The sequence below is a fragment of the Mustelus asterias genome, chromosome 6, assembly GCF_964213995.1.
Source record: "Mustelus asterias chromosome 6, sMusAst1.hap1.1, whole genome shotgun sequence".
In the NCBI taxonomy this organism is placed as follows: domain Eukaryota; kingdom Metazoa; phylum Chordata; class Chondrichthyes; order Carcharhiniformes; family Triakidae; genus Mustelus; species Mustelus asterias.
The window spans coordinates 130,916,260-130,933,502 of NC_135806.1; the positions used below are offsets into that span (position 1 = coordinate 130,916,260).

General features: G+C 45.6%; 2 protein-coding genes across 2 annotated transcripts in view; both read left to right on the forward strand.

Moving 5' to 3' along the window:
* The window catches only part of hand2 (heart and neural crest derivatives expressed 2), a 71,259-nt gene extending 55,324 nt beyond the window's left edge, over positions 1 to 15,935 (forward strand). Inside the window, exon 3 of the transcript XR_013498237.1 lies at positions 15,810 to 15,935. The gene's annotated coding sequence lies outside the window, so the exon portion shown is untranslated. The remainder of the gene's footprint in view (positions 1 to 15,809) is intronic.
* The window catches only part of LOC144494687 (uncharacterized), a 42,605-nt gene that overhangs the window by 4,320 nt on the left and 21,042 nt on the right, over positions 1 to 17,243 (forward strand). The window contains exon 2 of the mRNA XM_078213888.1: positions 51 to 104. Within this exon, the coding sequence (XP_078070014.1) occupies positions 51 to 104 (54 nt within the window). The remainder of the gene's footprint in view (positions 1 to 50; positions 105 to 17,243) is intronic.

The following is a 17,243-nucleotide window of genomic DNA, read 5'->3' on the forward strand; positions in this document are numbered from 1 at the left end:
ATGCTGCCTGGTCCACTGAGTATTTCTAACATTTTCTGTTTTTATTTCAGATTTCCATCATGCGGACTGTTTTGCTTTCTGTGAAAATGATTTTCATTTCTCCAGTAAACCTCCTGATATGTAAATGTCACAGAATAACGCTGTTATTCATAGCACTGAGATTATGATAATGTTTGTTATTTTTGAAAATCATGGGAAAATGAATTGCGGACACTATCCATTCTGAGTCCTTGGTTGGAGTTCCAGATCTCCAGCATTTATAGTTACTTTCATAGAAGCCCTACAGTGCAGAAGGAGGTTATTCGGCCCATCGAGTCTGCTCTGACAACAATCCCACCCAGACCCTACTCCCATAACCCCACATATTTACCCTGCTAATCCCCCTGACGCTAGCGTCAATTTAGCATGGCCAATCAACCTAACCCGCACATCTTTGGACTGTGGAAACCAGAGCACCCGGAGGGTGGCACAGCGGTTAGAATTGCTGCCTCCCCCTCCCCCTGATGGTGTCGGGGGAGGGTTTCAGATTCCTGGGGCATTGGGACCAGTTCTGGGGGAGGTGGGACCTGTACAAATTGGATGGGTTACACCTGGGCAGGACTGGGACTGATGTCCTAGGGGGAGTGTTTGCTAGAGCGGTTGGGGAGGGTTTAAACTAATATCAGTAAGAAGTCTCACAACACCAGGTTAAAGTCCAACAGGTTTATTTGGTAGCAAATGCCATAAGCTTTCGGAGCGCTGCCCCTTCGTCAGATGGAGTGGATATTTGTTCTCCAACAGTGCACAGAGACACAGAAATCAAGTTACAGAATACTAATTAGAATGCAAATCTCTACAGCCAGCCAGGTCTTAAAGGTACAGATAATGTGGATGGAGGGAACATTAAACACAGGTTAAAGAGATGTGTATTGTCTCCAGACAGAACAGCTAGTGAGATTCTGCAAGATCAGGGGGAAAGCTGTGGGGGTTACTGATAATGTGACATAAATCCAACATCCCGGTTGAGGCCGTCCTCATGTGTGCGGAACTTGGCTATCAGTTTCTGCTCAGCGACTCTGCGCTGTCGTGTGTCGTGAAGGCCGCCTTGGAGAACGCTTACCTGAAGATCCAAGGCTGAATGCCCGTGACTGCTGAAGTGCTCCCCCACAGGAAGAGAACAGTCTTGCCTGGTGATTGTCGAGCGGTGTTCATTCATCCGTTGTCATAGTGTCTGCATGGTTTCCCCAATGTACCATGCCTCGGGACATCCTTTCCTGCAGCGTATCAGGTAGACAACGTTGGCCGAGTTGCAAGAGTATGTACCGTGTACCTGGTAGATGGTGTTCTCACGTGAGATGATGGCATCCGTGTCGATGATCCGGCACATCTTGCAGAGGTTGCTGTGGCAGGGTTGTGTGGTGTTGTGGTCACTGTTCTCCTGAAGGCTGGGGAGTTTGCTGCGGACAATGGTCTGTTTGAGGTTGCGTGGTTGTTTGAAGGCAAGAAGTGGGGGTGTGGGGATGGCCTTGGCGAGATGTTCGTCTTCATCAATGACGTGTTGAAGGCTCCGGAGGAGATGCCGTAGCTTCTGCGCTCCGGGGAAGTACTGGACGACGAAGGGTACTCTGTCCACCGTGTCCTGTGTTTGTCTTCTGAGGAGGTCGGTGCGGTTTTTCGCTGTGGCGCGTCGGAACTGTTGATCGATGAGTCGAGCGCCATATCCTGTTCTTATGAGGGCATCTTTCAGCGTCTGGAGGTGTCTGTTGCGATCCTCCTCATCCGAGCAGGTCCTGTGTATTCGGAGGGCTTGTCCGTAGGGGATGACTTCTTTTACGTGTTTCGGGTGGAAGCTGGAGAAGTGGAGCATCATGAGGTTATCCGTGGGCTTGCAGTACAGTGAGGTGCTGAGGTGACCGTCCTTAATGGAGATGCGTGTGTCCAAGAATGCAACCGATTCCGGAGAGTAGTCCATGGTGAGTCTGATGGTGGGATGGAACTTGTTGATGTCATCATATAGTTGTTTCAGTGATTGCTCACCATGACTCCAAAGGAAGAAAATGTCATCGATGTATCTAGTGTATAGCATCGGTTGAAGGTCCTGTGCGGTGAAGAAGTCTTGTTCAAACCTGTGCATGAAGATGTTGGCATATTGAGGTGTGAATTTTGTCCCCATGGCTGTTCCGTGTGTCTAGATGAAGAACTGGTTGTTGAAGGTGAAGATATTGTGGTCCAGGATTTAAACTAATATGCACTAATATGCCAGTGGGGTGGGAATCTATGTAAGGAGTCCGAGAAGGAGGGAGCAAGGACAAAATGTGGGGGGAAGGTTCCAACTACATCAAAAATCAGGAAAAAAGTTAAAAGGAAGAACTCAGGAGATGTTATTAATGGAAGTGTTAGAATTCAAAAAGAAGGTACAAAAACTAGCATAAGGGCACTTTATCTGAATGCTCGTAGCATTCGAAACAAGGTAAATGAGTTGACAACACAAATCATTGCGAACGAGTATGATTTGGCGGCCATTACAGAGACATGGTTGCAGGATGGTCACAACTGGGAGTTGAATATCTAGGGGTATCAAACTGTTCGGAGGGACCGACAGGAAGGTAAGGGAAGTGGTGTAGCTCTAATATTTAAGGATGATATCAGGGCGGTAATGAGAGATGATATAGACTTTATGGAAAAAAAAGTTGAATCCATTTGGGTGGGAATTAGAAATAGTAAGGAGAAAAGGTCACTGATAGGGGTAGTCTATAGGCCATTAAATAATGACATCATGGTGGGGTGGGCAATAAACAAAGAAACAACTGAAGCATGTAAAAATGGTACAGCAATTATCATGGGGGATTTTAATCTACATATCAATTGGTCAAACCAGGTCGGTCAAGGCAGCCTTGAGGAGGAGTTCATAGAATGTATCCCCGATAGCTTCCTTGAACAGTATGTAATGGAACTAACAAGGGAGCAAGCTATCCTAGATCTGGTCCTGTGTAATGAGATGGGAATAATTAATGATCTTACAGTTAGGGTTCCTCTCGGAAGAAACGATCACAGTATGGTTTAATTTAAAATATAGATGGAGCGTGAGAAGGTAAAATCCAATATCAGTGTCTTGTGCTTAAACAAAGGAGACTACAAAGGGATGAGGGAGGAGTTGGCTAAGGTAGACTGGGAGCAAAAACTTTATGGTGGGACAATTGAGGAACAGTGGAGGACTTTCAAAGCGATCTTTCACAGTGCTCAGCAAAAGTATATACCAGTGATACGGAAGGACTGTAGAAAAAGAGATAATCAGCCATGGATATCTAAGGAAATAAAGGAGGGTATCAAATTGAAAGAAAATGCATACAAAGTGGCAAAGATTAGTGGGAACCTAGAGGATTGGGAAATCTTTAAAGGTCAGCAGAAAGCCACGATAAAAGCTATAAAGAAAAGTAAGATGGATTATGAGAGTAAACTAGCTCAGAATACAAAAACAGACAGCAAAAGTTTCTACAAATATATAAAACGAAAAAGAGTGGCTAAAGTAAACATTGGTCCTTCAGAGGGTGAGAAAGGGGATGTAATAACTGGAAATGAGAAAATGGCTGAGGCATTGAACAGGTATTTTGTGTCGGTCTTCACAGTGGAAGACACAAATAACATGCCAAAAATTGATGACAGGAAGGCTATGGCAGGAGAGAACCTAGAAACTATCGTTATCACGCAAGAGGTAGCGTTGGGCAAGCTAATGGGGCTAAAGGTTGACAAGTCTCCTGGTCCTGATGGAATGCATCCCAGGGTACTAAAAGAGATGGCGGGAGAAATAGCAAATGCACTAGTGGTAATTTACCAAACTTTGCTGGACTCTGGGGTGGTTCCCGCAGATTGGAAAACAGCAAATGTGACGCCACTGTTTAAAAAAGGAGGTAGACAAAAGGGAAGTAACTATAGGCCGGTTAGCTTAACTTCTGTAGTAGGGAAAATGCTTGAATCTATCATCAAGGAAAAAATAGCGAGACATCTGGATAAGATGTCCCATTGGTAAGTCGCAGCATGGGTTCATGAAGGGAAGGTCATGTTTGACTAATTTAGTGGAATTCTTTGAGAACATTACATGTGCAGTGGACAATGGGGAACCTGTGGATGTGGTGTATCTGGATTTCCAGAAGGCATTTGACAAGGTGCCACACCAAAGACTGCTACAAAAGATAAAGGTGCACAGTATTACGGGTAATGTATTAGCATGGATAGAGGATTGGTTAACTAACAGAAAGCAAAGAGTGGGAGTAAATGGGTGTTTTTCTGGTTGGCGATCAGTGACTAGTGGTGTGCCTCAGGGATCAGTGTTGGGACCACAATTGTTTACAATTTACATAGATGATTTGGAGTTGGGGACCAAGTGTAGTGTGTCAAAATTCGCAGATGACACTAAGATGGGTGGCAGAGCAAAGTGTGCAGAGGACGCTGAAAATCTGTAAAGGGATATAGATAGGCTAAGTGAGTGGGCGAGAGTCTGGCAGATGGAGTACAATGTTGGTAAATGTGAGGTCATCCATTTTGGTAGGAATAACAGCAAAATGGACTATTATTTAAATGGAAAAAAATTACAGCATGCTGCTGTGCAGAGGGACCTGGGTGTCCTTGTGCAGGAATCTCAAAGAGTTGGTTTGCAGGTGCAGCAGGTAATTAAGAAGGCAAATGGAATTTTGTCCTTCATTGCTAGAGGGATGGAGTTTAAAAACAGCAAGGTTATGTTGCAGCTGTATAAGGTGCTGGTGAGGCCACACCTGGAGTACTGTGTACAGTTTTGGTCTCCTTACTTGAGAAAGGATATACTGGCACTGGAGGGGGTGCAGAGGAGAGTCACGAGGTTGATTCCGGAGTTGAGAGGGTTGGCTTATGAGGCGAGACTGAGTAGACTGGGGCTATACTCATTGGAATTCAGAAGAATGAGGGGAGATCTTTTAGAAACATATAAGGTTATGAAGGAAATAGATAAGATAGAAGCAGGGAAGTTGTTTACACTGGTGGGTGAAATTAGAACTAGGGGGCACTGCCTCAAAATAAAGAGGAAGCAGATTTAGGACTGAGTTGAGGAGGAACTTCTTCACACAAAGGGTTGTGAATCTGTGGAATTTCCTGCCCAGTGAAGCAGTTGAGGCTACCTCATTGAATGTTTTTAGAACCATAGAACCATAGAAAATTACAGCTCAGAAACAGGCCTTTTGGCCCTTCTTGTCTGTGCCGAACCATTTTATGCCTAGTCCCACGGACCTGCACTTGGACCATATCCCTCCACATCCCTCTCATCCATGAACCCGTCCAAGTTTTTCTTAAATGTTAAAACTGACCCCGCATTTACCACTTTATCCGGCAGCTCATTCCACACTCCCACCACTCTCTGCGTGAAGAAGCCCCCCCTAATATTCCCTTTAAACTTTTCTCCTTTCACCCTTAACCCATGCCCTCTGGTTTTTTGCTCCCCTAGCCTCAGCGGAAAAAGCCTGCTTGCATTCACTCTATCTATACCCATCAAAATCTTATACACCTCTATCAAATCTCCCCTCAATCTTCTACGCTCCAGGGAATAAAGTCCCAACCTATTCAATCTCTCTCTGTAACTCAGCTTCTCAAGTCCCAGCAACATCCTTATGAACCTTCTCTGCACTCTTTCAATCTTATTTACATCCTTCCTGTAACTAGGTGACCAAAACTGTACACAATACTCCAAATTTGGCCTCACCAATGTAACACTCCAACTTTTATACTCGATACTCCGATTTATAAAGGCCAATGTACCAAAGGCACTCTTTACGACCCTATCCACCTGTGACGTCACTTTTAGGGAATTCTGTACCTGTATTCCCAGATCCCTCTGTTCAACTGCACTCTTCAGAGTCCTACCATTTACCCTGTACGTTCTTCTTTGGTTTGTCCTTCCAAAGTGCAATATCTCACACTTGTCTGCGTTAAATTCCATTTGCCATTTTTCAGCCCATTTAAGGCAAGGATAGATAAATCTTTGAACAGTAAAGGAATTAAGAGTTATGGTGAGCGGGTAGGTAAGACCATAAGACCATAAGACATAGGAGCGGAAGTAAGGCCATTCGGCCCATCGAGTCCACTCCACCATTCAATCATGGTTGATTTCAACTCCATTTACCCGCTCTCTCCCCATAGCCCTTAATTCCTCGAGAAATCAAGAATTTATCAATTTCTGTCTTGAAGACGCTCAACGTCTCGGCCTCCACAGCCCTCTGTGGCAATGAATTCCACAGACCCACCACTCTCTGGCTGAAGAAATTTCTCCTCATCTCTGTTCTAAAGTGACTCCCTTTTATTCTAAGGCTGTGCCCCCGCGTCCTAGTCTCCCCTGTTAATGGAAACAACTTCCCTACGTCCATCCTATCTAAGCCGTTCATTATCTTGTAAGTTTCTATCAGATCTCCCCTCAACCTCCTAAACTCCAATGAATATAATCCCACGATCCTCAGACGTTCATCGTATGTCAGGCCTACCATTCCTGGGATCATCCGTGTGAATCTCCGCTGGACCCGCTCCAGTGCCAGTATGTCCTTCCTGAGGTGTGGGGCCCAAAATTGCTCACAGTACTCCAAATGGGGCCTAACCAGTGCTTTATAAAGCCTCAGAAGTACATCCCTGCTTTTGTATTCCAAGCCTCTTGAGATAAATGACAACATTACATTTGCTTTCTTAATTACGGACTCAACCTGCAAGTTTACCTTTAGAGAATCCTGGACTAGGACTCCCAAGTCCCTTTGCACTTTAGCATTATGAATTTTGTCACCGTTTAGAAAATAGTCCATGCCTCTATTCTTTTTTCCAAAGTGTACGACCTCGCACTTGCCCACGTTGAATTTCATCAGCCACTTCTTGGACCACTCTCCTAAACTGTCTAAATCTTTCTGCAGCCTCCCCACCTCCTCAATACTACCTGCCCCTCCACCTATCTTTGTATCATCGGCAAACTTGGCCAGAATGCTCCCAGTCCCGTCATCTAGATCGTTAATATATAAAGAGAACAGCTGTGGCCCCAACACTGAACCCTGCGGGACACCACTTGTCACCGGTTGCCATTCTGAGAAAGAACCTTTTATCCCAACTCTCTGCCTTCTGTCTGACAGCCAATCGTCAATCCATGTTAGTACCTTGCCTCGAATACCATGGGCCCTTATTTTACTCAGCAGTCTCCTGTGAGGCACCTTGTCAAAGGCCTTTTGGAAGTCAAGATAGATAACATCCATTGGCTCTCCTTGGTCTAACCTATTTGTTATCTCTTCAAAGAACTCTAACAGGTTTGTCAGGCACGACCTCCCCTTACTAAATCCATGCTGACTTGTCTTAATCCGACCCTGCACTTCCAAGAATTTAGAAATCTCATCCTTAACGATGGATTCTAGAATTTTGCCAACAACTGAGGTTAGGCTAATTGGCCTATAATTTTCCATCTTTTTTCTTGTTCCCTTCTTGAACAGTGGGGTTACAACAGCGATTTTCCAATCCTCTGGGACTTTCCCTGACTCCAGTGACTTTTGAAAGATCATAACTAACGCCTCCACTATTTCTTCAGCTATCTCCTTTAGAACTCTAGGATGTAGCCCATCTGGGCCCGGAGATTTATCAATTTTCAGACCTTTTAGTTTCTCTAGCACTTTCTCCTTTGTGATGGCAACCATATTCAACTCTGCCCCCTGACTTTCCTGAATTGTTGGGATATTACTCATGTCTTCTACTGTGAAGACTGACGCAAAGTACTTATTAAGTTCCTCAGCTATTTCCTAAGTGGAGCTAAGTGGAGGTAAGTGGAGGTAAGTGGAGGTAAGTGGAGCTGAGTCCACAAAAAGGTCAGCCATGATCTTATTGAATGGCGGAGCAGGCTCGAAGGGCCAGATGGCCTACTCCTGCTCCTAGTTCTTATGTTCTCACAGCTCCAGGTACCTGGGTTCGATTCCCGGCTTGGGTCACTGTCTGTGTGGAGTTTGCACATTCTCCCCGTGTTGGCGTGGATTTCCTCCAGGTGCTCCACTTTCCCCTCACAGTCCAAAAATGTGCAGATTAGGCAGATTAGGTGAATTGGCCATGCTAAAATTCTCCCTCAGTGTACCCGAACAGGCAGCGGAGTGAGGCGACTAGGGGATTGTCATAGTGACTTCATTGCAGTGTGAATGTAAACCTGCTTATGACTAATAAATAAACTCATGTAGACATGGGGAGAACATAAAAACTCCACACAGACAGTGACCCAAGGCCAGAATTGAACCCAGGTCCCTGGCACTGTGAGGCAGCAGTGCTAACCACTGTGCCACCGTGTTGCCCAGGGTAAGCCCAATGTAAGAGCTCAGGTTAAAATTGGACACACGATTGTGTCAAATTCTAACCGTCCAAATAGTTAAAATCCTCAGGCCCCCATGTCGCGTTAGAGCAGGGGTGAAACTCTATGAGGGGGAATTTTCCCTTCCTGCCCAATACAATTCCCATGGCAGGCGGGAAGGGAAACTTCCGTCCATAGCGTTTCATCTCCATGTTACTCAATATTTTGTCTTTCGCTCTATCTCAATGCTTAATCTGATGTTTCGACACGTTCACTACTCTCCTCATTGTGTCGATGATCTGCCGTTCTGTTTGCCATTTCTCATCTGAATTTATTTATTTATTATTTATTGTCACAAGTAGGCTTACATTATCAAGGCAATGAAGTTACTGTGAAAATCCCCCAGTCGCCACACTCCAGCACCTGTTTGGGTACACTGAGGGAGAATTTCGCACGGCCAATGCACCTAACTAGCACGTCTTTTGGACTGTGGAAACCGGAGCACCTGGAGGCAACCCACACAGACATGGGGAGAACGTGCAGACTCCCCCACAGACAGTAACCCAAGCCGGGAATCGAACACGGATCCCTGGCGCTGTGAGGCAGCAACTGTACCACCCTGGCGCCCTCTCGGATGTAAAAGTTCCCACTACAGCCACCATTTAGATGAAGACTGGGAGAGTTCTCCTCGGGTCCCTGGTTCATCTTCAATTCTCAACCAACAGCATTACCTGGTCATTTGTCACGTTACTGCTTGTGGGATCTTGCTGTGTGCTACTTGGCTGCCGGTTTCACTCCGATCATTTAATAATATGGTCTTTGTCATCTGATGGTTCTACCCCTTCAATTCCTTATATTCCATCCTCTCCAGAGGAAAGACATTTCAGACATCATTGATTTATCATAGGCTGCATTTGGAGTATTGTGTAAAACTCTGGTTGCCACGCTACCGGAAGGATGCTAATGCATTGGAAAGGGTGCAGAAGAGATTTATCAGGATGTTGCCTCGTTTGGAGGATATGGACTGTGAAGAAATGTTGAACAAACTTAGATTGTTTTCATTGGAGTGTCAGAGGATGAGGGGGGAACCTGATAGAGGTTTACAAGATTATGACAAGCTTGGAGAGAGTGGATAGTCAGAGTCTTTTTCCCAGGGTCGAAGGGTCAATTACTCAGGGCATAGGTTGAAAGTGAGAGGGGGAATGTTTAAAAGAGATGTAAGGGCAGGTTTTTCACACAGAGAGTGGTAAATGTCTGGAATGCGCTGCCGGAGGAGGTGGTGGAAGCAGATTCTGTAACAACGTTCAAGAGGCATCTGGATAGATACATAAATAGGAAGGGAATAGAGGGATATGGACCACGTAGAAGCAAGGAAGTATTAGATTAGAGAGACATCTGTGTCGACACAGATTTGGTGGACAGAAGGGCCTGTTCCTGTGCACTACTGTTCTTTGTTCTTTGTTATCCATTGTCAACATCCTGGAGGTTATCATTGATCAGAAACTGGACTAGCCATATAAATACTGTGGCTACAAGAGCATGTCAGAGGCTGGAAATTCTGTGGAGAATAACTCACCTCCTGACTCCTCAAAGCCTGTCCACCATCTGCAAGGCACAAGTCAGGAGTGTGACTGGATACTCTCCATTTGCCTGGATGGGTGCAGCTCCAATAACACTCAAGAAGCTCAACACCATCCAGGACAAGCAAAAGCAGCCCCGCCTGATTGGCATCCCATGCACCACCTCAAACATTCACCTCCTCCACCACTAATGCACAGTAACAGCAGTGTGTACCCTCTACAAGATGCACTGCGGGAACTCACCAAGATTCCACCAATAGCACCTTCCAAATTGATGGCTGCTACCATCCAGATGGACAAGGGCAGCAGATACCTGAGAGCACGACCACCTGCAAGTTCCCCTCCCAAGTCACTCACCATCCTGCCTTGGAAATATATCACCATTCCTTCAATGTCACTGGGTCAAAATCACGGAATTCCCTTTCCAACATCATTGTGAGTGTACCTGAACCAGGTGGGCTGCAGCAGTTCAAGGCGGCGGCACACCACCACCTTCTTAGGGCAAATAGGGACAGGCAGCCGAGCCAGCGATGGCCACATCCTGTGAAAGGATACATTTTTTTAATCATTCATGGGACATGGGCGTCGCTGGCTGGCCAGCATTTATTGCCCATCCCTAGTTGCCCTTGGACTGAGTGGCTTGCATGGCCATTTCAGAGGGCAGTTAAGAGTCAAACACATTGCTGTGGCTCTGGAGTCACATATAGGTCAGACCAGGTAAAGACGGCAGATTTTCTTCCCTAAAGGACATTAGCGAACCACATGGGTTTTTCTGACAATCGACAGTGGTTTCCTGGTAGATTCTTAATTCCAGATATTTATTGCATTCAAATTCCACCAGCTGCCGTGGCGGGATTTGAACCCAGGTTTCTCAGAACATTAGTTGAGTTTCTGGATTAATAGTGTAGTAATTGTACCACGAGGCCATTGCCTCTCCTCATATTTAAAAATATGAAATGCAGCTAGGAAGGATATGATTGAGTACAATAATTCTGGCCTCTTACATATTCCCAGCTTCTATCCCTCCATTATTATCCTGCTGCCTAATTTATTGCCTTTAGCTGGCATGGACATGATCAGCCAAATGGCCTTGTTCTGTGTCATAAATTTTCAAGGATTAGGGGCGCTTCCAGTTGTCTCGGCGTTAAGCTGTGGAATTCTCTTCATAAATCTTTCTGCCTCTCTACATCTTGCTTCTCCTTTAAGACACTCCTTAACATCCATCTCTCTGACCAAGCTTTCTGACCTAATATCTCCTCAGGTGACTCTATGTCATATTCTGTTTCATAAAGCTCCTATACAGTGCATAGCGGCGGCACGGTGGCACAGTGGTTAGCGCTGCTGCCTCACAGCGCCAGGGACCTGCATCCGATTCCTGGGTCACTGTCTGTGTGGAGTCCGCACGTTCTCCCCGTCTCTGCATGGGTTTCCTCTGGGTGCTCCGGTTCCCTCCCACAGTCCGAAAGATGTTCTGGTTAGGTGCATTGGCCGTGCTAAATCCTTCAAACAGGTGCCGGAGTGTGGCGACTAGAAGTTAAAGTTTATTTATTAGTCACAAGTAGGCTTACATAAACACTGCAACAAAATTACTGTGAAAATCCCCAAGTCGTCACACTCTGGCACTTGTTCGATTACACTGAGAGAGAATTTAGCATGGCCAATGAACCTAACCAGCACGTCTTTCAGACTGTGGGAGGAAACCGGAGCACCTGGAGGCAGACACAGGGAGAACGTGCAGACTCCGCACAGACAGTGATCCAAGCCGGGAATCGAACCCAGGCCCCCTAGCGCTGTAGAGCAGCAGTGCTAACCACTGCACCACCCTGACTAGGGGATTGTCACAGTAACTTCATTACAGTGTGACACTGTACTTGTGACACTGATAAATAAACTCTTAAAAACTCAATGGGTGGTTTGACAACTCTAAAGGTGCTATGTAAACTTCCATGGTTGTTTTTAATCAGACCCAAGTAAGGATCCGGTTACATACTGGTTGTGGCGTCACGTATTCTGCTAACATGTTGACAAAATGGAGGAAGGTGTTGAGTGCTTTCTTCCATTTTGATGCAGCAAACTACAAGTACTCACCAAGCCAGATGTTTTCTACCATTACCTTTAAAATTAGATCAGCCACAATCTACCTGAATGGTGGAGCAGGCTCGAGGGACCTGGCTCCTAATTCATCCATCTGTCTGCTCACGGAGGTTGTGCCTGTTGTCAGTACTACTGCAGCCAGAAAAGTTATTAATGCTTGGTTTCATCGGTCAGAACATTGAATACAGGAGTTGGGACATCTTGTTGAAGTTGTACAAGACATTGGTAAGGCCACACGTGGAATACTGTGTGCAATTCTGGTCACCCTATTATAGAAAGGATATTATTAAACTGGAAAGAGTGCAGAAAAGATTTACTAGGATGCTACTGGGACTTGATGGATTTGAGTTATAAGGAGAGGCTGAATGGACTGGGATTTTTTTCTCTGGAGCGTAGAAAGCTGACGGGTGATCTGATAGAGGTCTATAAAATAATGAGGGGCATAGACAAGATAGATAGTCAATATCTTTTCCCAAAGGTAGGGGAGTCTAAAACTAGAGAGCATAGGTTTAAGGTGAGAGGGGAGAGATACAAAAGTGTCCAGAGGGGCAATTTTTTCACACAGAGGGTGGTGAGTGTCTGGAACAAGCTGCCAGAGGTAGTAGTAAAGGCGGGTACAATTTTATCTTTTAAAAAGCATTTAGATAGTTACATGGGTCCGATGGGTATAGAGGGATATGGGCCAAATGCTGGCAATTGGGATTAGCTTGGGGTTTTTTTTTTAAAAAAGGGCGGCATGGACAAGTTGGGCCGAAGGGCCTGTTTCCATGCTGTAAGCGTCTATGACTCTATCTGTCTGATCATGTGAGCCAGGAAGGGGATTAGGAAGCGGATTGGACGGAGAGATATCTGGAGAATTGACACTGGTCGCTGTGGCTTCAATGAGCCACAAGCATTGACTCGATTCACAGTCAGAGGATTGCAAAGGGGCTATTGACCAATTCCACTTCTCAATTCTTTTCTTATTATTAAGGGAGCGAGGGTTCTAAATCCTCCTTTAATATTCTCACCCTTGTTTTCAAACCCCTCGCTTCTCCCTCTCTCTTTAATCTCTTCCAGCCGCAAAGCTCTGGAATTTCATAGAATCATAGCACCTCAACAGTACAGGAGGCGACCATTCGACCCATTGAGCCTGCACCGACAACAATCCCACCCAGGTCCCACCCCACAATCCCACATATTTACCCTGCTAATCCCCTGAACACTAATGGATAATTTAGCATGACCAATCAATCTAATCCGCACATCTTTGGACTGTGGGAGGAAACCGGAGCACCTGGAAGAAACCCATACAGACATGGGGAGAAAGTGCAAACTCCACACAAACAGTGACCCAAGCCGGGAATCGAACCCGGGTCCCTGGCACTGTAAGGCAGCAGTGCTAGCCACTGTGCCACCGTGCAGGAGTAAGCCACTAGGCCCCTCTTCTGTAAACCTCTCTATCTTGATTTCCTCCTTTAACACACTCCTTAAAACATGCCGGGTGGGATTATCTACGCCCTCTCCTATTCACCCTCTCCCATTGCTCCGCCCCATCCCCTCCCCTACTCCCTCTTCCCACATTCCCTCCCCCTCCTCTCCCATCCTCCCGATCCCCCCCTCCCTTACACTGTCCCCCAGCCCCCTCCTCCTTTCTGCCTCCCCTCTTCCCCATCCCCTTCCCCCAGCCCGCACATCTATCCTCTCCCCCTTCCTCCCCCATTCCCCTCCCCCATCCCTCTCCCCCCTATCCCCCTCACGCAGTGTTTTCCAGCAGCTCACCGTTGGCCGCTAGTGGAATCTTCCAGTTCCTCCGGTGCAAGCTAAGCGTTTTGCTTAGCTTGCACTCACAGCCACCAGGCAACCCACCATGGGGGAGTGGGGGGTGTGGGGTGGTTTGGGGGGGTCACCATCAGCAGAATCATAAGATCTCATCGGCGGGAAGCACTGTAGAATTCAGCTCTACCTCTTTGACCAAGGTTTTGGTGATCTGTCCTCACATCTCCGAATGTCTTATTTGGGGTCGGCACAGTGGCACAGTGGTTAGCACTGCTGCCTCACAACGCCAGGGACCCAGGTTCAATTCCAGCCTCGGGTAACTGTCTGTGTGGAGTTTGCGAGTTCTCCGCGTCTGCGTGGGTTTCCTCCGGGTGCTCCGGTTTCCTCCCACAGTCCAAAGATGTGAGGGTTAAGTTGATTGGCTACGGTAAATAGCCCCTCGTGTCAGAGAGATTAGCAGAGTGAATGAGGGTGAAGGGAATAGGGCCTGGGTGGGATTGTGGTAGGTGCAGACTCGATGAGCCCGAATGGCCTCCTCCTGCACTGTAGGGATTCTATGATTCTATGTATGCTGAAGCATACGAAGGCACATTCGCACAGCCCCTTTCACTCCACCTCTCATTCCTTAACGTTGATCAATTGGAAACAGGGATTAGACATGACCGGTGTATTAGTCATGGCCATTGCTTCATGGCCAACTTGAAATTTAAGATTTTAAATCTTATTCCTGGAATGTTGCTTTCTATTCTCCCAGGCAACAGTTACACTTTAACAGAGCATAACATTTTTCTAAATATTTCAATTAACTGTGATTTCTATTGGCAAAAATAAGAACAGCTGTTCCAGAAAGGAGAAGGGAGAGGGTGACCCTAACATGCAGGGTTTTATTTGAACATTACAATATGGAATAAATTTATTTGTTAACTCAGGAAATGAAATGTGAAATATTTATTCAATTTTTGAACCATGTAACTCTAAACGAAATATGTATTTAGAGAAGAACCCTAACAGCTCAAGGTTTTTCAGGTAAAATTAATTATAATGAAGTTGAATGACTGTTGTGATCCAGGCACGGTTTTCTGTATTAATTGTTTGCTTTGCCGTTTTAGGTACGTCCTCAAAAAATCATTATCCATTCTGTGACGCTACTGTGCCTTTAAGGAATGTATTTCAATCCTGTTTCTCTGCTGTTTTCTTTGGTATCATTGCCATGATGTCTGTTGAAGGCATATAAATGGGCTTCTTTTTATTTTTAATTTGGGCCTAATGCAAAGTCCTGGAGTTTACAACCTTTCCGAATTGTTAATTGACAACTGTTTGGCAGGTCAGATGCTTTGGAATGGTTTTTTTTCTTTGTTGGGAAATCCAGAGTTAGTTTGAGTTTTAGATCAAAGAAAATTACAGCACAGGAACAGGCCCTTCTGCCCTCCAAGCCTCCACCGACCGTGCTGCCTGCCTATATTCCAAGTGCGGCTTAATTAAGGTTCTATAAAACCCCCTACCCTACCAGGGACCCTCCATTCCCATCCTATTCATGTATTTGTCAAGATGCCCCTTAAAAGTCACTATTGAATCCACTTCCACTACCTCCACCGGCAGCAAGTTCCACGCACCCACCACCCTCTGTACATTTCCTTTAAACCTTGACTCGTACATTTCCTTTAAACCTTGCTCCTCGCACCTTAAACTTATGCCCCCTAGTAATTGACTCTTCCACTCTTCTGACTATCCACTCTGTCCATTCCCCTCATAATCTTGTAGAATTCTATCAGGTCACCCCTCAACCTCCATCATTCCAGTGAGAACAAACCAAGTTTCTCCAACCTCCCCTCATAGCTAACGCCCTCCATACCAGGCAACATCCTGGTAAATCTTTTCTGTACCCTTTCTAAAGCCTCCACATCCTTCTGGTAATGTGCCAACCAGAATTGAACACTATATTCCAAGTGCGGCTTAATTAAGGTTCTATAAAGCTGCGACATGACTTGCCAATTTTTAGTTAGAAGCTGTTGGACTCCAGACTGCAAAGATTGTTTTTGTCTCTCTCCCTGGTATTGGAAATTCTGCTGGATATTTGGAAGCAGTCTTTCTTGCCTCTCTGGAGTGAAAGATTTTGCTGTCAGTGGTTTGCTGGCTAAAAGCTAGAGGCCAGCAGTGGTTCTATCTCTACCTCGAGGTGTGCCGGGAGCTCCAGAATGGGGAAGTCAGGGTTTCAATTCTCCATCCAAAGGACTCATTCACAGCAGGTGTTGCAAAGCTGCAAGATCCAGCATCACGTGAGCATACTTACTCTATATGCTAAACCGAAACTGGGGTGTGTGTTTGTAAGACGTTTATTGTGTTGGAACAGTACATTGAGCTGTTAAGGTTTATTCAATATCAGAATTGGGTTTTTTTCTTCTTTGTAATTGGTAAAAGTTATTGCTAATTTTCTTTCTATGTGTTAACTGTATTCTTAAATCAATTTTGTTCGATAAAAGCTTCCTAGAGGATCATTTGAATCATATCTGGGGTGGAGAATCTTATGCTTACCCATGGCAAAATTCAAAGTGCAAAACTTATAAGAACATAAGAACTAGGAGCAGGAGTAGGCCATCTGGCCCCTCGAGCCTGCTCAGCTCCACTTACCCGCCCGCTCACCATAACCCTTAATTCCTTTACTGTTCAAAAATTTATCTATCCTTGCCTTAAAAACATTCAATGAGGTAGCCTCAACTGCTTCACTGGGCAGGGAATTCCACAGACTCACAACCCTTTGTGTGAAGAAGTTCCTCCTCAACTCAGTCCTAAACCTGCTTCCCTTTATTTTGAGGCAATGCCCCCTAGTTCTAGTTTCACCCGCGAGTGGAAACAACTTCCCTGCTTCTATCTTGTCTATTCCCTTCATAATCTTTTATGTTTCTATAAGATCTCCCCTCATTCTTCTGAATTCCAATGAGTATAGCCCCAGTCTACTCAGTCTCTCCTCAGAAGCCAACCCTCTCAACTCTGGAATCAACCTAGTGAATCTCCTCTGCACCCCCTCCAGTGCCAGTATATCCTTTCTCAAGTAAGGAGACCAGGTGTGGCCTCACCAGCACCTTATACAGCTGCTACATAACCTCACTGTTTTTAAACTCCATCCCTCGAGCAATAAAGGACAAAATTCTATTTGCCTTCTTAATTACCTGCTGCACCTGCAAACCAGCTCCTTGAGATTTCTGCACAAGGACACCCAGGTCCCTCTGCACAGCAGCATGCTGCAATTTTTTACCATTTAAGTAATAGTCCATTTTGCTATTATTCCTACCAAAATGATGACCTCACATTTACCAACATTGTACTCCATCTGCCAGACCCTCGCCCACTCACTTGGACTATCTATATCCCTTTGCAGACTTTCAGCGTCCTCTGCACACTTTACTCTGCCACCCATCTTAGTGTCATCTGTGAATTTTGACACACTACACTTGGTCTCCAACTCCAAATCATCTATGTAAATCGTAAAGAATGGTCTTATGGTCTTACGGTCTAGGCTG